Consider the following 27,742-nt stretch of genomic DNA (forward strand, 5'->3'; position numbering starts at 1 on the left):
CACATTCTTGGAGACACAACCGTTTGGGGTAGTTTAATTAGTTGTCATGCAACGTAGTCTCCATAAATTGTCTTAAAAATGATAGTGACAGCTGTGCTCCATCAGCATGGGTGTTATTTAATGATCTCGCGCGCATTGGCTTGACACTGTGTGGACGAGCACGCGGACGCTGTATTGCGCGTCTCAGCTGTTTCGGGACCTGAGCGCCTTTGCGCTGATTACACAAAGCGACATAAAACTCGACAGGCAGTGGACATCCTGCCGCAAGGATTGCATTTCCTCTCGATTTTGTTTTAGTTGACCGGGAGGAACGCGTTGCGATCAGCCGCAACAGAAGATCAATAATCATTTGCTCGGTTTAAACTCATAAAAATCCCTGATTTTTTTATTTGCGTTGGAACGTCGAATTTGGAGATTTAATCGAGTTTGATGTCATCGCTTTGGGACGCATTCTACACATCGCGTCATTATCGCACAGCTGTGCGCGTTGGAGATGCGCGATTGTCTTCAAGGACTGTCTGGGCAATAAGTGTGAAACCGCTCGTGAGTAAACGACAAATGCGTGCATGAAACATTAATGATAGATGTAATAATTTTACATTGAAGAGAGATTAGGGTTCAGAAATAATGGAATGAAGGTGCAAAGAAGTAGTGTGTTATGAAATAACCAAATATTGTGTTGAACGGACTTTGCAATGAGTTGAAATGCATCATTCTGGGAAATTTAATTCCATGTCTTACGATGCATAATGATGAGCAATATTAGTGGCTTGAATGAATCTTGGTTTTGTAATGAGGGTGCGAAGAGGAGAGAAGGGGGAACTGGATTGTTCTGAAAGGCATGCGCACACCTCCCAGAAGCCAATTTAGTATTGCAGTGGATTTATCAGAAGAACTTTGGTCCCTCTCTCTCTCTATACCTTCCCATCTCGATCGCCTCTGGAGTAGAACGACTCCTGACGAAAATGTCTCCCAAACACTTCAGTCTGGAATATGAGTCATGAATAGACAGCCAGAAAACAGCTGCAGTGCTTCAACTCCACATTTGAAAGAGAAACGGAAGAGGATGCACGCCAGAGAAATGGGTGAAAAGGAAATCGGCTTTCCTTCCTGTCTAATGGATATTTGCTGACTTGGCTTTTTGCAGAGCATCCTTACCTTGGAATTGAGCAGCTGGGAATGCTCTGTGACTGTCAAAATAGTTTTTTGTTCATTTTCGTTACCTAATGAGAGTAAAAAATGTCTGAATGACTGATGAAGTTCATTTCTGCAAACTGGCTTTGATATCAATTCCATGATTTTCTTGGTGGCATTGGAAAAAATGGCACATTTGACAGAAGAATAGCAATGCACACATACACACAAACATGCTCGCACCAATCGTAAACAAACAAATAAATCTACTCCTTAACATTATCATCATCCCTTGAATGTGAGAACAAGTTCCCAATATGGAATTTCCTCATCGCTTTCCGGTACTGTGACTTCCAAAACTGAATTTAACTTTGCGGGAATCTCAGATTATAACCACTGACTATTTTACTCTGGTTACTCAACTCTAACTCCAACACATTTCTGTCTCTCCCCCCCACCCGCTCCACGTGGGGGGGAGAGCTTCCTCTTACGGGGTGATCTCAGAAGTTTGTCCCGGCAGACGGTGACTGTCACGCAAGTGTCCATCAGCATGGATGCTGGGCAGGGCAGCCCAGAGAGCCCTAACCGGGCAGTGGAGTACCTGCTGGAGCTCAACAACATTATTGAGAGCCAGCAGAAGCTTCTGGAAACTCAACGGCGGCGCATTGAGGAGCTTGAAGTGCAGCTGGACCGGCTCAGCCAGGAGAACAAAGACCTGAGGTTGGACCGACAGCCCTGCCCGCCCCCACCTCCACCTCCCATCCACCCCATCCAGCCACCCACTTCCAACGCTGCAACCTCCACCAACATCTACGTCAATCAGAGCCACAACAGCGGGCCCATCCCGATACCCATCCCGGCTCCGGCTCCCCCACCCCCACCTCCACCCGTGCCACCACGGGACCGGCGCGTCAATGCCAACAAGCACATGAGGCTCGGCCAAAGCCTGTCAGCTGGAGCCAATGCCTCAGAGCGAGAGAGGGACCGAGACAGGGAACGAGGAAGAGACTGTGCCGCTACCAGTTTGGGAAGCTCTCTGCATAGACAGTAAGTACAGGCCTGAGGGCTTTTTTACTGCATAGCTGAGGATCTACTGTAGAAAACAGTTTCCACAGCCTCCATGCTGGCTGTTTTGAAAACTGTCAAGTTTTAAAACCGTTTTTAAGACTGTATGTTGGTGCGTGTGCTAACTAAAGACTACAGTTTATAGTAATCAATATATTTGAAAGGAATAGTTCACTTAAAAATAAAAATTCTGTCACTTATGTATGCCGTTCTAGTGTTCTTTTGGACCGCATTGATTATTCAAAATATTTTAGTGTTCTACAGAGGAAAATCATACAGGATTGGAACAATATGAGGATGTTGATGCTGACAGAATTTTTGAGCGAACTATCCTTTAAAGCAAGTATGAGTAAACGACTGCATACACTGTAATATTCACTGACACTGGATAATGATTTCAACTAGGCCTACACATACTTATGGATGTTTGTACACAGTTTGAGTTGTTTTACATCACACACACCAGTATTTTAACAGCATTTATTACACTAGTAATATTGGTGCAGAACGAAGTCTTACAATGTCGGGAACCAAAGAACGGAAAACACCTTTCAGAGGGTATCTCTCCTGTTCGCACTCTGTCTGTCTTGCAAAACTGAAATTGAGTGCAACAGTCTGTCACAATAGGAATCTTTCCAGGCCATCAGACAGGCAGCTGGCTGTGCCATCGAGCCTGAGCATTACATAAGCCGACAGACTCTTATCTGGACAAACTTGTGCTGCTGGGCCTTTGGCAGAGTGACAGGCTAATGTCATGGGTACCTGGGATTGAATTGGCATGCTAAATCTGTCACAAATGTAATAACTTTTCTTGATTTTGCAAGAGATTGGACTATGCGGTGTTTTCTGGAGAACAAGGAAGTTCCAGGAAGTTTAGCTTTATTTTACTGTAAACTTAGCTTTTAGCTAAGATTATGTGAAATCAAATAAGCTATTTGAAGTACACAATCAGTATATCGATCTATCTATCTCCTTCAAACGAGACTTTGTCTAGTAGACATTCAAAGTTAGTCTTGCCTGTCTTCATAAGTTAGTCATTCATTTTTTTTTAATTTCAATGCAGTTCTATATCCTCTTTACTACCTCACTTTGGATTTGAATTGCAGTTTAAAATGTTAAACCAATTAATTTGTGAATGGTGCACAACCCTGTTGGGTTTGGGATGACGTTCATTTTAAACTGATGCTGTTGGTATCTTGTATGGTTTTAAATGTGTTGGAGGAAAAGGAATCTCTGAAAAGATTTCCACAGTGAGCAAAGCTGTCAGTAGCCTCAAGACTGTCAAAATCATTCCCAGCATGTGCTGCGTCAACATGCTCCATACAAATCCACAGAGGGAGATGGCAGTGTAGTAGGCCACTCCTTGTGCTGCTGACAGTTAAGTTGTTTGTCTCCCTCCCTGCATTGCTGAGGAATCGACCTCTCCATTGCACCTCTGATCACTCCCGCCTGTAGTGTGCACTTGAGCCGGCCTCATCACAGCACACGATGCATACAGATGTGTGCTTGAGCGTGTGGAGATTAACATTCAGTGGATTGGATCAGTGTCGAGCACTGCAGTACAGCATCTCCTGGAGTTTTTCAGGCTGGTGGCTGGTGTGGTGTGGAGATTCGTTTTGTATGTATGATCGGGCCACTGTGTAGGAGAGGTTGTGATTTTAAAATTCAGTGCAGAGTCAGATTGTGGATCAACTTGTGTGGGAGAGTGAAGCATGGAGTCGGAGGGAGAGCAAGCAGAAAAGGCTGCAGAATACACTGCACCCTTTTTGTTGCTCACTTTCTATGTTTTGTTTCTCCAATATGCACACCTCTTTGTTTCTCTTGCCCTCCTTTCCAATTCAGAGAAACCGGAATGCCCTCTGTTTGCAGAGATAAATTGAGTGCTTTCTTTCTCATCTGAGACTTATTTCTTCTTTTCCTTGAGGGCAGATAGCGTACTTTGCTTCTTGCATAGTAATTATGGTTTAACTGTAGTATTTGTTAGAAGTGGCAATTTTGATTTATACCATTTATTTGAATCTTTTGCTGCTTTTCAAAAAAGATTTGTCCAATGATTTGATTAGTCGCTATTTGCTGAGACTTATTCAGCACAATTGCAATTTAATGCACTTCTACAACCTTGTGCACAATATGGTCTTTTTGTAGTTTTAATAGAAAAAGTTAACATGATTTGGAATTAAATTATTATTAGGAATTTCACGGTTCCTTTTGAGAGCTTTTAGAGGGCTTTCAAGTTTTCTTAATGCAGAGAGTGTATATGATGAATATAATAAATCCGGAAGCAAGGTAAAAAAAAACAAAAAATAAAAGATGTGAGAAATATGGTTTTATGGTAAAAACATGGCTATGGTTCCTCCCCCACTTCATTTTCAGCTTCAAGTTTTGACCTCTATCAAGCTGTGGAAAGAGATAACAGTATTAAGTCGTCAATTTTATGTCATTATCAGTCATTTTACACATTCTTATATTAGGACTGTCCTTGTTAAACATGGCAAAAAAGCCTCATGTGTCAAACAGAATGATCAACATGCCCTTTTGGTTGAGTCAGTCAGTATATCCTCATCCAACACCACGTTTGCTCATTTTGTTCATAATTAAAATATCCCAGTTTATTTAGTTTAGAGATTCTGTGTATTTATTTATATATGTATGTGTGTGTGTGTGCGTGCATGTTTATGAGGACACAAATTTGTATAATGACATGGGTATAACAGAGGTATTACAATATGAAGGACACTGCCTATGTCCCCGTAATTCAAAAGGCTTAAAAAACATACTAAATGGTGTTTTTTTTTTTTTGAAAAATCTACAAATGCACAAAGTCTCCTGTGAGGGCTAAGTTTAGGTGTAGGGTTGGTGTAGGGCAATAGCACACACAGTTTGTTCAGTATAAAAACCATTACGCCTATGGAGAGTCCCCATAAACCACAAAAACCAACATGTGTGAGTGTGTGTGTGTGTTAAAAAAAAAAATAGTAGTTTCAACTCCTCTGCTGATTCACATGATAAATGCGTGAACTCACTAGCAGTCACGTAAACGGCATCTGGTAGATGTGGCCATGTGTTTACTTTATACCTGAGTAACTTTAGGGCTGCTAGCTTTCGCTTAGCATCAACTTCACCTGGAACAATGAAAAGTCACATGACAATGTGAGGGCAGATGGCTTGTTTTACTGCTAGATTTTGGTGTTCTACAGACTTTTTTGACAGTTATCATTTGACTGTTTTTGAGTCCATTTCCTCCATTTCCATCCTTTTTATTCTCTTTCTGTCTCTCTCTCTTTCTCTTTAGACTATTGCCAAATTTTCCAATCCCTCGTTCACCCCCTGACCAGCCCTCCCTTGGTGTTGAGCAGATGGCACACCAACATGTCATTTGCCATTTTCTTTAGGGTCGCCTCTTCTCTTTTCACCCACAAGGGTCGTTTACAGCGTTGCCTTTTTCATGTGAGCTCTTTTTCGGTTTAGATCGGTGTATCTGCTCCCGTCCCATTTAGACAAATGTCTGCGACTCCAAATGACCCAACATGGGTGATCACAATCTTGCTCTCTGGTGTAATGCTTTCAGCTAATGAACAAGTGTAACTACTGCTGTGGGGGAGCTGTTGAGGTGGGATTGTTTCTCAGAATAATTAGCATGGCCAGTGTTAATTACATTTGTCCATTGAAGGTGGCAATTACTGTCGTAGACGTGAGTCTGAGTAATACACTGGGTGTTGGAGGACTGACTGATAGTTTATACAATTATGATTGAATAATTGAATGCCTATGGAAGAGCCCACGTGTCAGTCAAACCCGACACCTGCTGCTTTGTAAGATTTGTCTATTTTATTAGTTGTACTCAAAGTCTTAATTAATTTTAACCTAATTTAAGTTTGTTTTGCCATGCACTGGTGTGAAAAAGTATATAAAGCGGTGTAACAGAAGGCGTCATGTTACCTTTTCATGTGATCCCTAACAGTAATATTTAACACTGCACATTTGTAAACTCTGGATTAATTTTCTTATTTGCATATTTCTTGGGATGATTGGTTTATGTGCTGTGTAGCTCTGCTACTGTGAAATCTCAATGGTTGACCGATTGATCGGTTTCGTTGATTTATCCGCACCGATAGTTGATTGCTGGAACTATCGGCTGTCATCAAAAATTCGTGCCGATAGTTTTCCGGGTTGCGTCCATTGCTGGAGGGACTGAGAAGGGTCTGCCGTTATTGGTCAGTGCAAGAGCGGCCTCTAGAGACGGAAATCACTGACACCTCACGTTGTTTTTGACATGCGAGGCTAAGAGACAATTCAGATGTAGATCAATTTACCAGATGTTACCAGATGACCTGGTAACAATAAGATTAATGAAAGCTGTAGATTTTTTATATATATATATATAATATTATTATTATTATTTCATTAAGTATCCATGTTAAAAACTATCGGTCGATTTAATCCGTATCGGCCAGTGTGGTCCAACGTAGCTATCAGTATCTGTAAAATCCACTATCCACAAGTTCTTTTCATGTAACTGTTGTTTGTCCATCACTTCTATTCATGAATGGCATGAATTTGTAAATGAGAAATTTAGTCAGTCATGGTTTCGAGTGGATCTTTTATAAAAATAAAAAAAAAAGCCATTATTTGTGATCATTCAAATCATTTCCCTGCACAAGATCAATTTGTATTTGCATTTGATCCATTGATTTCTATGTATTCCTTACTGTATGTGTTCAACAATAACATTACTGACACTTCCACTTTCTTTGTGTCTCCATGTTTGTTTGTTTGTTTGTTTGTTTGTCTGTCTGTCTTTCACTCTTTCTTCCACTGGATCCACAGGGCAGAAGGAGACTCCTCCAACAAAGACAGGTCTGTGTTAACGCTTTCATTCAATCTCCATTTCTTCTCTTCCTCCTGCACAGTGCACTCTCTGACTCCTGTAGTAGTGCACGCTCCGTCAAATGACAGAGGCCTGTTCTATCTAGGGCAGGCTGAATGCATGTGGGACATGCCATTGCTTCTAATGACCTATTGCTTCCCCGTATGAAAGAGCTCTTGCATCTGGAGCAATTTTAGCAGAAGGACAGCACCGTGAGCAAAGTGTGAGAACATGAGGGCTGAAAAGCATTTGAAAATCGAGAATTGGCGTCACTTGACTGCAAGACTCCCTGTTAGCCGTTGCCGTAGTGACCAATATGCCCAGTGTGAGTATGTTAATGGGTATTGATATGCATGTCGTTTGCATTCGCCCATATAGTGAATGCGAACATGGGCGTCAGTGGTTAGTCAGAAGTTACATGAGTAATAGCCCAGCTGTGTGCGTGCGTTTTGCATGTGGGAGTGTTAGTGGGTGCAGGGAAAAAGGTCAAATGGCAAGAATGTGCTGGATTTTGATATGTTGGGAATATTTTTTGTTACAAAAAAGCCATTTTGATGCTGTGGTGTTGATATGAGAGCGTTTGGTGGTTTTGGAGTGTCTCTCGGCGCTGTTATGACGATTCCTCACCATGGGCACGAGCTGGGGATCTGAAGGATAAATGATTGGTTGTCATGGCAACACCTGTAGATGAATTGGATTGCCAAAAAAGTTGCTTGTGTAATATATAACCCGTTTCTAGTGTATGTGTGCGTGTAATTGTTTACCTTACACACAGCAGAAGGACACAGCGGCAGCCTTGTCCTCAAGCACCGTTTGTCTATGTCACGTTTCACTATAATTACTCTCCAGATGCTTTTGTCCTCAGTTCACGAGTCGCTCCCCCGATACGGATGTGAATTTAATTGTTCCTGCATTGTTAAATCGCAGTTATACGTTCTCATAAATGTGACATCGTTTATGCGTTGCGATATGAATCATGTTTTTGTTAGTCACCGCAACACTAATGCAAGGTTGCAATAATTAATGAAACTCTTTGGTATTCCTGCTCAACCTGATTTCCTGAGCCGGCGGAGGCATGAACGTGAGTGCGTCCCTGCTGGGCTGAGCATGGAAATAACTCCCAGCAGAGGTTTGCTGCAGGGCTGCCTTGAGCTTCTCTCCCACCCCAGCAGCCCCTGCAGTCAGCAGTAATGCATCACTCGGCCCCCGAGGGCATCAGCCGCTGCTTCCAGCCACGAGCCCTAGAGCTGTGCTGCGTTCTAACTGGAGTTGTGATGTAATACTTTTACACTTCCTTTGCACAGAGCATGTGAACCAGTGTATTCCAGCAGTGTTATTTCAGTATTGTTTTAATATTTTGACTTGGCTCTTTTTTTGTATATTTTCAGGTTTAATTTTTTGGTATTTTATTTACCTTTTATTTGTATAGCTTTTAGTTTTTTACAGAGGTGACCGATTTAATTTGTTTTTCTAACTTTTTTTTTTTTTTTTTTTTTTTTTTTTCCCATTTAGTTCCCAAGGCAGCATTTCTAATATTTTTATTATTAATTTAAAACTATTTAAATAGGTTTTTATTTATCTTTTCAATATTACGTTTTAGATTTGGTTATGTGCTTATGACGTGTTCGTTCATTTTTTTTATTTTTTTTTTTTTTATTTAACATTTATTTTTAGCTTTAATTAAAATTTTAGGTTTATACATTTGAAATGGATAGTAAAAATTCTGTCATTAATTACTCTCCTTCATGGTGTTTCAAACCCGTAAGACCTTTGTCCATCCTCAGAACACAATTATTTTTTTTTTTTCTTGTTAATTTCAGCTTTATTTCGATTAACAACCCCCCCCCTCCCCATGGAAAATGGAAAATGTTTTCTACTTTTACACAGACATTTTTGCTTTGCACAGTTAAATAGTTGTATTTTATTATTTTCTTTAAGTGTTTGCTTTCCCAGTGGGAAAATATCTGCGTTGCCATGTTTTCTAATGTAGTTTGGAGTGCTACACGCTATTGGGAGCATTATCAAATGAGCCAAAATATTGAATAAATGAACATGCAAGGGGGTGTGAGAGATGCTGTGCTCAAATTCCATGGAAATCTCTGGAGCTTTCCTTAAACGCAAACTATGTGTAGACATGCAGTATACTGTGCATCCACATATCTGAAGTTTAGTTTCTGAGTGTCTCTGAGGGGTAGAATTAAATTACAGCTTTTTCATTAGTAAATAAGAGCTCTCAGGGATTATGTTTCTGTGAACAGTTGTATAATAGATCTGCTTATATTGTAGAGTGACAAAACCGAATTTCATGAGGGTTGCTGCTGATGCTTTGTTTGGGACCAAATGTCAACTTGTTTTGTGCATTCAGCACATGAATTTTATTGTTTGTGCAAAATGTATCAAACATTCAGGGCAGGGCCGTCTCAGGGTGGAACCGCTGGGAACATTGTCCCAGGACATGTGGAGATGGGAGACCATTGTACAAAGTCTCCTTGAATTCAAACAACGACCTAAAAGAACAGCCTCAAGCTGCCAAATGTCATCATGTGAGTGTGAATTGACTTCAACTTGACATGTTATGTTCAGTGCAGACTTTTTTGGATTACTGGATTTGTCAACGTATGTAAAGGACGGGCTCTTATACAAGTTTACATTTTCACGCCAATAGTCTTTATTAAAGTTGATTTGTCTAAACCAGGTCAGATAAACACGCAACTCAAACGCATGGAAACGGGATAATTATTTGAAACCAAACACCATTTGGTGGTGTTAACACGCATCTACAGCCTCCAGCTGAACAGATATTCATGCAGCCATGAATTTAATATGCACTTTCATGCCTTCAGCCTCTTAGCACGCTATCAGGTCGATTACACTTTAACTGACAGGCATATTTCCCATTTGAATACTGAATGACTTGAAGAAATCGACAGAAATGCAACATCAGGAAATGAAGATGGATGCTTTTTGTTCGATGAAAGGAAGCTGGTGCTCCAGTGAAATTACATTGACAAGGCTGTGCAGGCATGGTGGGGCCGCCTTCTCTGACCTCAGCTAATGTGATAGCCCTCAGCTTCAGCACAGTGAGTTCACAGGCAATAGACCTTAGTCAAGTTTAATTTTACACAGAAGAAAACAAGGCCATGAGGGACTGAAGAACAGCCTGTATGACATGTCCTACTGTTCAAACGGTTGGGGTCAGTAAGAGATTTTTTTTTTATTGTTCATGAAAGAAGTCTCTCATTGACATGAAGGCTTTATTTTTTTTTAAATAAAAAATCCATTGAAAACAGTAACATTTTGGTAAATATTGGTTATTTTGACCCAGCTGGTTGGGTTAAATGGTTTTTACCCAACGTGTTGTGTTTTATTTAAGTCCACTATTGTTTCAAAATTACTATATTGCTGGCTTAAAATTAAAAATCACACACCGCATTACTAGAGGCAACCGCAATCAAAAGATAAACCTTATTATTAAGCAAGATCACCCATGGGCAAAATGTAAAACAAATTGAATTTATTTGGCTGAATACAGTGTAGTTTACAATATTACATTTAAACTTGTTTAACAAAATGGTTAAAAGTACCGAAATGGTGCTAATTTTCTTTCCGCAGCCTTGCGTTTCACATGTAGCTGAAAGATTCCATGACTGACTCCATAACCTGCCCATAAACACACCGTACTGTGATTAGAGAACATATTTAAACATCAAATTAAATTCAGTATTATAACAAATAAAATCAGCTTATGTTATGCGAGGCAAAAGTCATTTCCATCATGCGAAACTACCACTGCTGATGCAGCTGACTGACATCTCGTCCTTGTATGTTGCGTTGCATAAAATAATATAATGTACAGCACAGTAAAGACTTTATAAATGAATTAAAACCTATACAAACCTTTATTTCACTGAAGAAGTGTACCAAATCAGCGGCGCCAGTGCTGAGAATTGCTCTCTCCTGTAGAAGACTCAAAAAGCCTTCGCTCTGAGTGTAACTCACTCAGCAGCATGGGTTGTTTTGTCGGAGACAGTCTCAACCCAGTGGTCGAGTAGAAAAAATAACCCAGTGTTAAAAAACATAAAAAAATGCCCCCCAACAGGCTGAACCCAGCATTTGGGTAAAAAAAAAAAAAAAAAAGGCTTTAGAATGCAGGAAAAACTACCCAGCACTTGGGTAAAAAAATATTAAAAACAACCCAATAAGCTGAGAAATAAATAAATGAATAAAACCACATTTTTTGGAAAGTATAAATTTTTAAAACCGTTGTGATGCCTAATATTTTTGTGGAAACCATGGGAACTAATCATTAATCATTTAATTCAAGAAAAGAAGCATGAGAGTTTTTTTTGTTGTTTTTTTTAACCATGCAAGTCTTTTGTCACTTTTAATTTAATTCATCCTTGCTGATTAAAAAAACGTTTGAATGGTAGTGTACCTGGGTATTGAACATGTTTCCACACATTTCTAAACTGAAACATGGGTTGTGAAAATTTGAATAAACGGTATGAAATATTATACGGATTTGCAAAACATGTTTTCATAATCCTAATTCTTTTCTTAATGAGAGTTTTCCCATATAAGATTCTAACGGTTAAAGCACAACATGGTGAAATCCGCTCCAAGATATTGCATCCCTAAATGAGTCTTCTTTAAAGTCCTATTGCTGAAATAATTAAATGAACTAGTCAACCTCACTACTTTATTTTTATATGTATACTTTTTTTTTTTTTTTTTCTCTCTCTCTCTCTCTCTCTCTCTCTCTCTCTCTCTCTCTAATTTTGTAATTTTCTTCATTTACTCTTGCTTGGGTCAAATTAAATATGGTATTTTTCATTTACTTTTACCAAGGAAATTGACTAACTAGTGTGGCAGTGTTTCCGAATACATAATGTGTACTGTATGTCAAACTCTCCTTGTTATATTGATTTTAATAGTAATACTTAATCAAAAAATGAAGTCCCCATTCACCATCTTTTTCCATATAATGATGGCGATTTATATGGAATGATTATTTGGAAAAAGAGCACCCTGAACATTTTGCAAAATCTCTGCTTTAAAGTTTCATAAAAGAAAGTCTTACAGGTTGGGAACAACATGAGGTTAAGTAAATGAACACTCTCTTTAATGAATTTAAGATCGTCTGATCATGTGTATCTACTCTTGACCTTTAGTATGTGCTTGCACGATCACTGCAGGACAGAGTATTTGGCCACAGCTAGTTTGTTCAAGCAGGTCACAAAGTCACAGAAGTGCTCTCTTGTTCTCTTTTTCTCTCCCTTGTGGGCTTCAGTAGAAGTGTTGCTGGGGGAACGAGGTGAGTTATCACAAATGTGTTTGTGTAAAGAACTGTGTGGGCGACAGATAAAGAGAGAGAGGCAAAATGGAGAAGGAGAGAAATGCAGAAAGAACAGAGGTACTAATTGAAAGAAGGAAGGAGTGAGAGAAGGAGTGATGTGCAAAAAGAGGACAGTGCAGCTGACAGGCTAATAAAACATGCAGGGAATTACAAAGGAAATGAGCCTTCTACTCTGCTCACACATACAAACTCACACTCCCACATCCTATCAAACACACAAAAACCTTGACACAAAACAGCTCCATCATTTACATCAAGGGATGTCAGAAGTCTATGTCAAAAAAGCAATGTCAAAACATTTTAAATTTTAACGTTTTTGCGGCAGTGCTTGTGAATGGTACACTTTTTTTTGGTTAGAATGGTGGTCATATTGATGTAAACACTGTTTGTTAACTGAACGTAGGACCAAAACAAAATTGAGGATGCGTTTCAGAGGATTGGACTCAACGGTAAATGTGATGTTAATAAAACAATGATACTGACAATAAAAACAGAAGACCCTTCAACTGTGCTTTTGTTTTACTGGATTTTTTTTTTACTTGAAGGGAGTAATTTGTACTTTCATTTATTTTCCTAATATATACTGTATATTGCAATTAAAAATTTTGGAGTTAAGATTTTGTTAATGTTTTTGCAAGAAATCTCTTATGCTCTTATGCATTTGATCGAAAATACAGTAAAACGGTAACACTGTGAAATATTTGTACAATTTAATGTAACTGTTTTCTGTTTTAATTTAATTCGAAATGTAATTTATTCCTGTGATTTGCAAAGCAGCATTTCCAGCAGTCATTATTCCAGTCTTCAGTGTCACATGATCCTTCAGAAACCATGTAACTATGTAACGGTTACATTCATTTTAAAATTCTTCAAATAGAACACTTAAAAACAGCATTTTATATACAGATGTTTTGTAACGTACAGTAATAATGGCTTTACTGTCACTTTTGATCAATTCAATGCATTCTTGCTGAATAAAAGTATGTATTTAAAAACATATCCCAAATACTTGAACAGTTGTGTAGATAAGCTTGTTTTAATGCGCATTGTTCTTTTTTTGTGGTATTTAAATTGAGACCCCAACATTTCTTGGTAACCATATTTCCCTATCCGTCGGTCACTACGAGTTATGTCGTGACGACATTAGGGGATTTACTTGGAAGCCCCGACTGCCTCTGATAAGAGAAAACGCCAATGAAATTTGGCTAGTGGATTTTGCATACCTGAGCCACTCCCCGTGTATACGGGTATAAAAGGGCGACAGGTGCATCCACTCATCAGATTTTTTGCTTCGGAGCCGAGTGGATGAGAAGTCTAAGCGATCTCCACAAAGCCTTCTGCCTCAAGAATTTGTTCCTGGGTGGCGTCACGGTGCAGACAGCGGTGTCCCTGCAGCAGCGATTCCCCTGGGCACTTCACCTGAAAAAGCAAATTTCTAAAACACTGGGCGGTTCGCGTCTTTTTAAAGATGCCGTTCCGTCTGTGTTCTCTTGGTTGCGGTCGCTTCCTGTCCTCGGATGACGGTCACGAGCGTTGTCTTCAGTGTCTGGGCATCCAGCACGCTGAAGATGCGTTTGTGGATGAGTCATGCGCCTGTTGTGGGCGTATGAACATGGCAACGCTGCGATCTCGCCTTTCCTTTCTGAAAGGATTGGCACCCTCTGCCGCCACCCATCCCGGTCTCTCTGGCTCGAGCAGAGGACCGCCGGCTGGCGCTCTGGGAGATCTGAGGGTGACAGTAAGAGCTTCTCCGCCGGGCACGTCCCCGCGGACCTCTTACTCCTCCCGCAGCGCTTGTTCCGTCCGGTTCCCGAGTGATTTCGCTGGTTCGCCTCACGGGGCCGCCAGCATTTCATTCGGTGCGCCGCCCGAGGATCAGATGTCGATCGCGGCATCGGGGGATGGGCTTTCGTCCTCTGAGGATGAACGATCGGCGGGGCTGCCCCCCTCGGGTGTTGTCGCCACTGCCGATCCGGACCCAGAGCTGACGGCCATGCTTGCCCGGGCAGCCGTGAGTATCGGGCTGGAGGTCAACAGACCGCCCAGTCCCGAGCCTTCGCGGCTGGATGATTGGTTCATCGGCGCAAAACGCGACCAGCGGCCGCACTTTGCCCCGGTGCCTTTCTTCCCGGAGGTGCATGAGGAGCTGACGAAGTCGTGGACGGCCCCTTTCTCGGCCAGAAGCCGCTCGTCTCCCTCCTCCGTCCTCCTATCCACGTACCAGGGGGTACGTGGATATTCCCCAGGTGGAGAGAGCGGTTGCGGTGCACCTGTGCCCGCGAAACGCCGCCACCTGGAGGAATTGTCCGCGTCTCCCGTCCAAAGCCTGTAAGCTGATGACCGCACTTGCCACCAAGGCTTACAGCGCTGCGGGCCAGGCTGCCTCTGCCCTGCCTGCCATGGCCATCCTGCAAGTTCACCAGGCCAAGGCACTGAAACAAATGCACGAGGGTAGTCCCGACCCGGGGTTGATGCAGGAGCTGCGCACGGTGACTGACTTTGCTCTCCGGACGACGAAAGTCACGGCGCGGTCCCTCGCGAAGGCGATGTCCATGTTAGTGGTCCAGGAGCGCCATCTCTGGCTCAATCTGGCTGAGATGAAGGACGTCGACAAAGGACGCTTTCTCGACGCCTCCATCTCCCAGACGGGGCTATTTGGCGACACTGTCGAAGGTTTTGCCCAGCAATTCTCGGCAGTACAAAGGCAGACGGAGGCAATTCAGCACATCCTCCCTAAACGGCGGGATGCTCCAGCTGCCACCGTTGGCCCAAGGGCCAGGCCCCAGTCTGCTGGTCGCCGTGGGCGCCCTCCTGCGTCCTCCAGAGCTGCTCCGCCCCGTGCTGAGTCGTCACCTAGGCCGGTGCGTCGAGCCTCTCGCAGGAGTGCGGCGCCCCCTGCGCCTCAGCCGGACACCAAGTCCTCCAGGAAGACGACAAAGCGGCCCTGACGCGCACAACCCGGAGATGGAGGAATTTGCTCTTTCCCAGGAGACGACGAGGCTAGCGTCGCTACTTCCCCCGGAGGAGGGCCGGGTGGAGAATCCTGTGTTTTCTCTTGTTTCTGTTCCGCCACTGGCTCAAGGGCCAGTGGTACCCACATTGTCAAAGAAAGAGCAATTTCCCTTTCCTCCGGGTTCCCAGGGCTGACAGTGTGCGACGCACTGCCTCCTCACTCTCACCCGAGACCCATATTGCCAGTGGCCAAGAGAGTGCGGTCTGGGCACGCGATGCCTCCCCACGCACCTCTAGCCGGTCCCCCCGGGGACTTAGGGAGTTTTGTGGGGATGAGTCAGAACGCACCGCCTTCTGTTCCATCCAACCTTACTCCCCCTCGCTGCACCACTGCGGGCACGTCGATTGTGCCTTTGGTGCCACTTGCACGGTATCTGGGGGCGTGGCTTGCGCTACCCAGCCCGTCTCGCTGGGTCATTCGCACAGTTCGACTCGGCTATGCGATTCAGTTCGCCAGGCGGCCTCCCAGGTTCAGTGGCATCCTCGAGACTTCGGTGGCAGTCCGAGATGCACCTGTCCTGCGCGAAGAGATTGCTGTCCTTCTGGCAAAAGGTGCAATCGAGCCGGTCCCTCCAGCCGAGATGAGGCAGCGGTTTTACAGCCCCTACTTCATTGTGCCCAAGAAAGGCGGTGGCCTCCGGCCAATCCTGGACCTGCGAGTCTTGAATCGGGCCCTACACAAGCTCCCGTTCAAGATGTTGACACAGAGGCGCATCGTCAAATGCGTTCAGTCCGCGGATTGGTTTGAAGCGATCGACCTGAAGGACGCTTACTTTCATGTCTCGATTCTCCCTCGACACAGGCCGTTCCTACGGTTTGCGTTCGAGGGGCGGGCATGGCAGTACAGGGTCCTCCCCTTCGGGCTCTCCCTGTCTCCCCGTGCCTTCACGAAGGTGGCGGAGGGCGCCCTTGCCCCGTTACGGGAAGTGGGCGTCAGGGCGTCAGGAACTATCTCGACGATTGGCTCATCCTGGCCCGGTCGCGAGAACAGTTGTGTGGTCACAGGGACCTGGTGCTCCGGCACCTCAGCCAGTTGGGGCTTCGGGTCAACTGGGAAAAGAGCAAGCTCTCCCCTGTGCAGAGAATCTCTTTTCTCGGTGTGGAGTTAGACTCTGTGAGTTTGACGGCACGTCTCACGGACGAGCGTGCCCAATCAGTGCTGAACTGCCTGAGTTCCTTCAGAGGCAGAACAGTGGTTCCGCTGAAACAGTTTCAGCAGCTCCTGGGGCATATGGCATCCGTAGCCGCAGTCACGCCGCTCGGGTTGCTTCATATGAGACCACTTCAGCACTGGTTACACTCACGGGCCCCAAGATGGGCATGGCGCCGCGGGACACGTCGTGTGACCATCACGCAATCGTGTCGCCGCTCTTTCAGCCCCTGGTCGGACCTTGCCTTCCTACGGGCCGGGGTGCCCTTAGGACAAGTGTCCCGGCATGTTGTTGTCACAACAGATGCCTCCAGCATGGGCTGGGGCGCTACATGCAACGGGCAGGCAGCCTCGGGGCTCTGGACGGGGCCTCGACTGCTTTGGCACATCAACTGCCTAGAGCTGTTGGCAGTGCATCCTAGGCCAGCACGTGTTGGTCCGCACGGACAACACTGCGGCTGTTTCGTACATCAACCGGCAGGGAGGTCTACGATCACGCCGCATGTCACAGCTCGCCCGCCATCTCCTCCTCTGGAGTCAGTCACAGCTCAAATCGTTGCGCGCCGTCCACATTCCGGGGGAGCTCAATTGTGCAGCCGACGCGCTCTCACGACAGCTCACATTCCCCGGAGAATGGCGACTCCATCCCGAGATGATCCGGCTGATTTGGAGTCGATTCGGGGAAGCTCAGGTAGACCTGTTTGCTTCCCGCGAGTCCTCCCACTGCCAGCTGTATTTCTCCCTGGCCGAGGCCCCCCTCGGCACGGACGCACTGGCACACAGCTGGCCTCGGGCTCTGCGCAAGTATGCGTTTCCCCCAGTGAGCCTGATCGCACAGACACTGTGCAAGGTCAGGGAGGACGAGGAGCAGGTCTTGTTGGTTGCGCCTTACTGGCCCACCCGGACCTGGTTTCCGGAACTCACCCTCCTCGCGACAGCCTCTCCCTGGCGCATCCCTCTGAGGAAGGACCTTCTTTCTCAGGGGCTCGGCACCATATGGCACCCGCGTCCAGATCTGTGGAACCTCCATGTGTGGCTCCTGGATGGGACGCGGCAGACTTGAGTGGCCTGCCACAGGCTGTGGTGGACACCATCACTCAGGCTAGGGCCCCTTCAACTAGGCAAGCCTATGCACTGAAGTGGAGTCTGTTCGCGGACTGGTGTTCTTCTCGTCAGGAGGACCCCCGAAGATGCACGATTGGAGTGGTGCTTTCTTTCCTGCAAGAGAGGTTGGAGCGCAGGCTGTCGCCCTCCACCTTGAAAGTGTACGTGGCTGCTATTGCAGCCCATCACGATGCACTGGACGGCCGGTCCCTGGGGAAGCACGATCTCATCGTGAGGTTCCTGAGGGGTGCCAGAAGGTTAAATCCTCCTAGGCCACCCCTGATGCCCTCCTGGGATCTCTCTATTGTCCTGGCTGGACTTCAGAGGGGTCCCTTTGAGCCGCTGGACTCAGTCGAGCTGAAATTCCTGTCGGCTAAGACAGCGCTCCTGACCGCGCTCACTTCCATCAAGAGGGTCGGGGACCTCCAAGCATTTTCGGTAAGCGAAGAGTGCCTTGTGTTTGGGCCGGCCTACTCTCACGTTGTCCTGAGACCCCGGCCTGGATACGTGCCTAAGGTTCCCACCACGCCCTTCCGCGATCAGGTGGTGAACCTGCAAGCACTGCCCTCGGAGGAGGCAGACCCAGCCTTGGCATTGCTGTGTCCCGTAAGAGCGCTGCGCATATACGTGGACCGCACCCGGAGCTTCAGAAGCTCTGAGCAGCTCTTTGCCTGCCACGGAGGTCAGCAGAAAGGGAAGGCTGTCTCCAAGCAGAGGTTGGCCCACTGGATAGTGGATGCCATCGCCTTGGCGTACCAATCCCAAGGCGAGCCGTGCCCCCTCGGCGTGAGGGCTCACTCCACACGGAGTGTTGCCTCCTCCTATGCGCTGGCGCACGGCGCCTCTTTGGCAGACATCTGTAGAGCTGCGGGCTGGGCGACACCGAACACCTTCGCGAGATTTTATAGTCTCCGTGTTGAGCCAGTCTCTTCCCGTGTGTTGGGTAACAGGTAAGTGGCGGGAAGAGTTGGCCGGTGTCATGCTTGCTGCGCCATTCCCCCTTACCCGGGGATATGAGCGCCTATTCTCTCCTCCAGTTAGTTCCCCGGACGGCGAACCCTGGCGGAGTTCCTCCAGCACCCCCGGCAGTCAGGCTGGGCGGAGCAGTCTGACGCCAGGCCCAGTACCGGTGTTAGCTTGCCCGGGTCTCCGGTCAGCCCCTGTACTCGGTTAGGTGCCCGTGTGGCCTGATTCCCTTCGGTTGATCCCACATGTGTATTCATCCACGGTACGGTTTCCCTCACGTTAAACCCGTGTCTTCCCTTTGACAGAGCTCTGTCAGACCCTGCTGGCAGCCCTTCTCCCTTCTCCTAGGTAGGATCTGCCCCGGGGTCCAGGCGTATGTAGCACTGCCCCAGGCATGGGCCAGTCCATACCAGTGTCTCCACACGTTACCTCCCTTCGGGCAGGGTGTGGCCTCCGTAGCGCCCTTCTCCGGAAGGCTCGCTTCCCCGTCGTTACTGCCGGGCTTTAACAACAAACAGGAAAGATTTGAAGCAGTCTTTCATAGAAGGTCGAAATCCCTTCCGATTTCTGGGGAAAGGAACAGCGGCTTGGCTATCTCCAGCAGCAATGTACTCAGTGGTCCCTGCGGGCGCCTAGGTTAGCGAATTTGCGCTGGGGCGACGGGAAGGTTGCAACCTTCGCATCGCATTTGTCTGTCACGCGCTAGCTTGTCAACATCTGCATGCCACAAGGTCGTGACGGGGTTCAGGTTGTGGCGCTTTCCATAGACCCCTAATGTCGTCACGACATAACTCGTAGTGACCGACAGATAGGGAACGTCTCGGTTACGTACGTAACCCTCGTTACCTGATGGAGGGAACGGAGACGTTATGTCCCCATGCCACAATCTTGAACCATCGCTGGTTGCCAGGGACACGTTCTCGGCTCCTCAGCGGAAAACCTGATGAGTGGATGTACCTGTTGCCATTTTATACCCGTATGCACGGGGAGTGGCTCAGGTATGCAAAATCTACTAGCCAAATTTCATTGGCGTTTTCTCTTATCAGAGGCAGCCGGGGCTTCCAAGTAAATCCCCTAATGTCGTCACGACATAACGTCTCCGTTCCCTCCATCAGGGAACGAGGGTTACATACGTAACCGAGACGTTTGGTGGTATGACAACTGTTTTGGCATCTCCCCCCCCCCCCCCCCATGTTTAGTTTTATGGTAATATTATTACTTGCATTTATTGTCTTCTCAGCCTCAATCCATGTGACTAAAAGCAGCACTGCCTGTTGAAATCAGCAGAGAGCAGTGTGCGATATCTGCCACTGTCTGTTAGGGGCCGCACCATGTTTCCCTCGACTTACATCAGCCCTTCCAGATGGGTCCAGAGAGACTTGCAGAGCAGCACAAGATGGTAATACAGGGTTTAGCTCTTGAGGTGCTTGTTCACTGAGGGAGATGAGACGAGGCATTCTCTCTCGTTTTGCAGTAGGATGGTGCATGTCAGCTGGTTTTGAGGTGACCACACAGGCGTGATGGGGACGGACGCATGGGGACTGACTGCTTTTTTTTTTTTTTTGTTGCTGGGCAGCAAAACTGAGTTTTTAAAGTGCATGTGAAAGGGAGAGAAAGAGCAGTTGAGGAGAGGTCATGTACCAATACAGTCCTTCCCTAGAGGATTCGACATTGCTGCGTGTGTGTTTGTGTCCATTTCCAGCAACTGTCCCAGCTGGATTTTTACCAGAACATTGCAACTGTGCTGCTTACAGATGCCTCCCGATAAGCGAAACCACAAACAAGGAACTGATAAAGCAAGTTTTGTACTGAAACACAAAATGAAGTGTTTTGAGGAAATGGATGAAATATCTGACTGCAATTAAATTTAAATGGAACAGCATAAAATAATTATAAGGAAACTCAGTGGTTAGATTTTGTTCATTCTTCCCCTCAAAATCACTTAAAAGATGAAGTGTGTAATTTCTTAAATGATAAAACACTCTTATCCCACTTAATATGAAATTTGTCAGTAGATTTTTCCATTAAAAGTTGAAGTTAATTGTCTCTGTAGTGTTATCAAAACATTTGTTTGTGAACCCGACCAGACTCCCACAGCAACAGGCTAAGCCAATGGAGTGAGTTTGGGGCGGGGCTATCTGTTTGGGTGACCAATGGGAGTGTTCAGGAGACCTGTTTGGAAACAATCAATATTTTTGCTTTGCTGTTTGGAAAATTAAATGCTTCAGCTTTACCTTTGGCACCTTTTAAAAAGTGTTTTTGCACATCCTGTAGTGTAAAGGTCTCTCAGAGGTCCCTGTTCACACCCACAGATTCATCCCTGGCCTTTTCACCCCCAGTACATACTGAGGACTCATGCCACCTGCCTACACACTTCTACATCCTTCTCTTTCAGGTCACAATATCTATTCATTTCTCTCTCTCTTTCCTTCCTTCCTTCCTTCCTTCATCCTTTCCTCATTTCCTTTACTCATACCAGTCCATATATTCCCTCTTTGTTTTCTTGTCCCTGTGTCTGCTTGAGCTTTGGGTGGTGTTGAAGTGAAGTATGTGTTTTTATTTTTTATTTTTTTTCTTGTTTAATGTTAGCCTGACGGACTCACCACTGTCCATCAAGACTGAAGACAAAATTAACTTTCAATCAATCATTAAATACCAGAAATTATATAGTATAATAGTACTCTTGCAGTTTTAGTATAACAGTACTCTTCACATTTTCTGCTTAAAAAAAAAAAAGTATTAATTTGGCACATGAGTGGGGAAGCATTTTCATTGGTTGCTCACAAACTCATGCTTGATTGTTAAATTCAACATTAAATCAAAATAGAGCAATTCTTAGTAAATGTCTCTGGTCTTATTGGGCACAATTCCTCAGTGCAAAAAAAAAAAAAAACTTAAAAATGTTTTATTTTTCTGCCTGATATTGTTTTGGTTTGCTAATCATAGTACTGCCCTACATTATTTCCCCATTATTCTCTGTTTGGCTTGGAAATGCTTCACATTATGGAAGTTAATTGCATTGTGAATGTCATTCTATGTTTTAATGAGAATGAACACCTCTGATTGGCCAGTAGGGGTCAGTCACACTTTTCTCCAAATAAACCCGCAGGATCATAATTGTATTGTGACATTCATTATTAAAGCATGAGGGTAGGTGACACACCTTTCTGTGTTGTACAGATGAGTCATTTGAATACATATATTTATTCCATTTGTTGTTTTTGGCATGACAGAACTGCATTGTGGAATAAAAGCTGACGGATATTGATTTTCTTCTGACCATAAGGCACTATTCGCCTCTTCACGTTTAAGCGGATCTGCTTAACTGTTGCTCTGACAGAAATGTTGTTTTCTTTAACTCAGTTAGTCTTAGATTCTAGTTAAGAAGCTGCAAGTCTAATATAAACCTTTTATTTTCCTTTTTAATCACATTCTCATCCATATTATAGGGTAAACCAATTTTTCTTTTTCTTTATTTTGCTTAAAACTGGCTAGTTGAATAATAAAGTATGTAAAATGATAACACCAGATAAAAAGTCTTGAGTGCATTGATTTTTGTCTAGTGTAGCTTGTACAGCTCTTGGTTAAGTTGCAGTGTAGTGGAGAACAAGTCTGCCCATCACCTCGGATGTGTCTCAGTTCGCTCAATAGTACACTATGAAGTGCACTGTCTAGAAAGTTGGGTTAACAAAATTGTTTCAGTGCATTGAAATATTCACTTAATGATTACTGATTTGTCATCAATGGATGGATGGAAATGTATTATTTTTTGTCTTTTAGAAGAGATTTTGTTTGTTGGTATTTAATTAGTTTGTTTCATCTCTAATATGCATGCAAGGGAAAAGTCCCATAACTATCACAGAATTAACAGTTGTTAAAAAAATACAAATATCCCAATTATTATTTTCCTTTCATTTTATATATATATATGCTTATTGTCAGGATGCCACTTAAGTATGTTTTGCTGAAAAAAATGCAAGGAATATTTCATAATGGCACAAGCTGCAGTGAAGATGCCCAATGCCATATTCCAATGTTGTCAGTAAATCCAATTAATGCGTGACCTCACAAGGTGATTGTGTCATCGCTGTCCCAATGTTTAGTGGACCCTTGCTAGCACCTGAGTTTGTGATCTTGATATAGCTATTCACAGCATAGGGAACAAGGGAGCGGAATGAGACACAGCCCTGGTCTGGATGCTGTAATACTCCTCCATACAGGTAATTTGACATAACTCTGCATAAACCATCTAAATCTTCATTAAGTACTCTGCCTGACTGCACCAAACTCTCCACAGCTCGATAAGAGTCTGCATAACGCTTCATAACGCTGCCTAACCATGCCTGTACTGCTGCTGCTAAAGTGTTTGTAATGTATGCATGTGGCTGTCTTTGTTGTCTGTTATCTTTTGTTTCTTTCTTGACTTTATTTTTTCTCTCTTTCTCTCTCTCTCTCTCTCTCTCTCTCTCTCTCTCTCTCTCTCTCTCTCTCTCTCTCTTCCTGTGCCTATCTCTATCTTCCTTCCTTCCTTCCTTCCCTCTCTCTCTCTCTCTCTCTCTCTCTCTCTCTCACTCTCACTCTCCCCTCTTCCTCTCTTTCTTTCTCTCTGTCAGGTCACCACCCTATTCCACCTGTAGTACTTCTACTCGTACCAATTCTTCCACCTCCTCTACTGCTACTCCAGCTTCTACCTCTGTCCACACCAGTCTGACCGCAAACAGCCACTCCACCCACCACCAGTACTGCTGCCCCGCGCGGCTCCTTCTGCCCAAGCCGCCCTGCGCCCTCCCCCCTGCCCGGCACCCGGAGCAGGCAAGGTAAGGGCCCGAGCCCACACTTCCCCTTTCGATAACCCGCTCACCCGATCCTCCACCACCTCAGTGTCTCCCATCACCCACGTCCAACCGCTCACCTCTCATCTCCAACCTTTTCAGAAAGTAACAGAAAAGCTGTGCTCTCTAAACTGACTACCCATAAATTCCTTAGTCCAAACTGAATACCTCCTATGCCTCCAAGAGCAAGTGAATTATGGCTTTTTGGAGATGAAGTGACCTTGCAAGTAACCTAGCGAGGTCTGAACCCCTGCTGTCCACACCAATTTCAGTCAGTTTGCTCTTTTTATTAACCAGTGAATTAATTAAAATTAACGAGGAACGTATTCAAATGAGCTTTGTGATAATGTGATTTCAATTTCTGGTGAAGTGTGTAAATTCTCTGCCACTAAATGGAATTGCAAAATGAATGATATTCCTCTGTCCTCCTTTTGTTTGTCCCGCCTCCAAACTCACGCCGGCCCGCTTACGCAAATGCAATTTTGTGCCACTTACAGCACAGAAAATTACACGGTTCCCCTTTAAATTTGCATTAGTGTCCCTCCACACACACATCTCTCAAGACGTCTATTCAGTCTCCTTGGTCCAAATTTTATCTACACACTAGTCAAATGACACATCCTCATGCAAAATCCTCCACACACACCAACATACACTCATCCTCTCAAGCTTGTTCAATTGTAGTTCCACCCCCTTCATGAATCACACAGAGGTGGAGACAAAAACGCACACAGAACCCCTCCTGCCTACACACACACCTAATACCCCTCACACTCTGTCACTGCGTGATTCACACTCGTCTCTTTCCTCTCCTCATCAATTCAGCCATTTCTCCCATGATTTCATGTTGCATGTATTTGTGCACATTGCTTTACTTGATAAATTCACTTGATAATTTAATCTAAAATATAGATTATGGAGAGATAAGATGTTGTAGAGTAGCCTATTGTGATTATCTAAAAACAATTTGAACTGGAATGGCAATGTTTTAATTTTCACTGTAGTGCATAACAAGTATTTATATATGTACATCAGAGATGATATAATAGTTAAACTGGTGATATTTCAGTTTTAAGCAGGGTTTTATTGGCAGAAGTGTGGTGGATGAATTCAGTTTGTACTGCAATTCTGCACCCTGCTGGTAAAGATTGAGAAACACAAGGTTGAGGTTTGAATCCCTGCAAACTAAAGACAATTCTTGAATCAAGATGTGCTGGAACTGACTTTTAGCCAACTCGGTCAAACTTACTTAGTGGATATTATGATATCTGAGTGATTTTTGGAGACCAAGCTTGTATCCTGTATATTTAAATAAATAATTATCTATTGAGAAGCTTATTTCTAATCACAATTTATTAAACATTTCAGTTTTGACTGATTTTAAAATGAGCCCAACTTCACACGTGATTTCCAAATCAACTTTTAATTATTTTGATATTGAGTGCTGCAGGGATGTAGGCCAATCCAGAAGAAAGCATCACTCTGGTTTCCTTGATTTAAAAAAAAAAACAACAACAACAGGATATTCCCATTGGCTTTTGTGTTATTTCAAGAAAGTAAGCTCTGTGACCAACAGAAGTTTGATACTTGCATGTTTAGTTCATCAGCTTCATTTGTGAGCATTATCTTGAAGCCTAGGTAAAATCGGCAGAAGTAAAAGGCTAAAGTCAGGTTATGAACTACACCACAGTTGCATGACTTCCATGTAACCACCTCTAAGCTTCTGACAACTCTTTCAGTCCTTATTTAAAATCTACAAGTTGGAAAGTCTGATGTAGAATATTTTACAAGACTATGATTTTAAACGACAAGGCTGTAAAGGCAGACTAGTGAGTAGATGAGATTACTTTACCTCTTTGGCATGATGATGTTTAATGTCCTTAACAACCTCCGTAGTACCATTTAGCCACTTGTTAGCAACCACTTGTAGATGTAAAAAAAAAAATCATAAGTGGGATGTTACTGATACTTTGTCATAACATAAAACATAACATAACATGACTATATCTTGATCTTGCCTTAACTATAGCCCAGGCATTTAACCATAAAATCATTAAAAAATCTCTTTGACTTCGGAACGATGGAACCAGTAGTGCAAAAATGTTAACTTCCTTACATGGATTTCTGCAGCACTCTATTAGCTTTTATTTATTTTCCCTATAATATTATCTGATATTCTAAACATAAAATTTCCTTGCTATTGTATTTCAATTCCAAGTCCATGTGGAACTCATGCACATCTGCACATGCCAATATATAAATAGTACCCAAGGCGAAGACTACACTCATGAATATTAATTTATGAATATGTCTTGACAGCCTAGGAAAATTACCTAGCAATGTCAGTACGAGCTAATTAATATTCATGAGCTCAGTTTCCTCCGGTATTGTAATTCATTTAGTGACATCACAACCTGCCAATTTTCGACTCTCAACTCATTCCAGCACCCTCATTCTAATTTACAAGCAAATTACTCAATTTGAATTTTGCAACAAATTACAGCACTGTTGAGTGAATGTTACTAGATTTATATACAACCCATCCATATCTCCATTAGTCCTTGTCTTCCTTCTCTTTGCTGTTCTAACACACTTCTCTTCATCTGAAACTTTTTTTTTTTATTTTTTTTTTTTACTCTTTCCACTCCCTGACCACTTCTGCCGCACCCTAGAGAGGATGAGGACGATGACATCGCCCATCAGTTCTGTTGCCCCGCCTCTGAGTGCAGTAGCCCCTCCTCTAGGTAACCAGCAGACTTGTTGGCCCCACTCCTGACAACATCCCCCAGTTTTGTCCTGCCCACTTCAACAAGACTGTATGGAGTGAACTTGTCAATCACCTGGATGCTAAACTTGAACCATGTGCGTCTGAATCTGAAGCCTAAATGCAGCTGGTCTTAACTAAAACTGATGAAACAAAATACAAAAATATCCTTTGCACTAGCATGTCATCTGCATCCTGCCACCTCTCAGAAATGGTAAAATATCCTGTATGTGACTGAAATAAGCGAAAGAGAATGATAAACCATTGCTGTACAGTAATAATAAGGGGACATAATGGAGAAGATCTGAAGTGGAAGATCAACACGAAGAGGAGAAGAATCAAGCGATGGAAGAAAACCGAACCGATTGTCCCCTTTTCTCCACCTCCGTCTTTTCCCCGGTCCTCCTATTGCCGCAATATTAGCTTCTCTTTGTTTTCTGCTTTTGTCTTTCCTCCATGTGTTCTCTGGCCTCTGTATCTCGTCTGCCAAGCGCCTGTGTAACTTTAGTACAGTCTGTGATGTGTTGTGTTTGTTCCCACATTTAGTGTCAAAAGAAAGGAAATGTTTTCTTTTCCCTCCTCGGTATCATCCTCCGTTTCCCCACTGTAAAAAGATGCTTGTCTGTCAGCCCAGCTGTCAAAGTTACCCAACAAAATTAAGGATTTACAATACTTTTACGTATATATCAGGCCCAGCATGACAGCAAGCCGTTCTAAAGCCATATTTGAATGTGGAAACTTCACCGACCACCATTTGTCAATCCTTTTTGATTTGCTTTCTTTACATTTCGTGTCTTTTTGTACTGTTGTTTACTGGCATTTGTTTATCACCTTAACAATCCAAAGGCAAACCGGTCTGTGTCATCCCACTTCTACCAACTCAGACTAAAGTTTGTGACTCTGTACATACATGTAAATGTCAATGTTTGACACGTAACGCAGTGCAGGACACTTTGGACCATGTTGAAGGAGAAAAAGGCCTGGTTAGCATGTTAGCTTAGCGGTGTAGGTCAGAAACAACAACAGGGTTTAAGCGGTGCTTCATAGGCTACTCCAAGTTTTTCAACCTCTGGCCTACTTCAATGAATGAAGTCTCCAAAATGGCACTGAATTATCCAGGTATAGTAGTGAGATATTATTATAGTGAACTTCTTACTGTACCTCAGGTATAAAAGATACAACGTCAACAAAACGTTTGGCACTATTGTAGATCACATCGCTCTGGTGTGTTGGTTCCAGTAGCTAGATGTCCACAGATTTTGTCATGCTGTCACAGTTCAAAAATGGTCTCACCTCATTGGTGAAAGTGTCCAATATCGTTGTGGATGAGCTATTCTGAAACCGTAGTGTTTTGTTTGTAATTGAACTGATAATATCCCAAACAATCATACGCACAACGTATGTACAGTACATAAATTAATTACTTAGGAAAACTGACTCTTACTTTAGAATTCGATTTTAATACGATAATATATTCCTTGCCTGATCAGTT

The 27,742-nt window shown here is 43.9% G+C and overlaps 1 protein-coding gene across 2 annotated transcripts in view; it reads left to right on the top strand.

Moving 5' to 3' along the window:
• The first annotated feature begins 220 nt into the window (after nucleotides 1-220).
• The window catches only part of LOC306848475 (IQ motif and SEC7 domain-containing protein 1-like), an 80,131-nt gene continuing 52,609 nt past the window's right edge, over nucleotides 221-27,742 (top strand). Inside the window, exons 1-2 of one of the 2 annotated variants that reach the window (XM_079383042.1) lie at nucleotides 221-2,181; nucleotides 7,027-7,056. In XM_079383042.1, coding sequence (XP_079239168.1) covers nucleotides 1,685-2,181; nucleotides 7,027-7,056 — 527 coding nt within the window. In that variant the 5' untranslated portion in view covers nucleotides 221-1,684. The remainder of the gene's footprint in view (nucleotides 2,182-7,026; nucleotides 7,057-27,742) is intronic. The other variant, XM_079383043.1, reaches the window with a different exon arrangement.

This window comes from Barbus barbus, assembly GCF_936440315.1.
Source record: "Barbus barbus genome assembly, chromosome: 28".
Classification (NCBI taxonomy): Eukaryota; Metazoa; Chordata; class Actinopteri; order Cypriniformes; family Cyprinidae; genus Barbus; species Barbus barbus.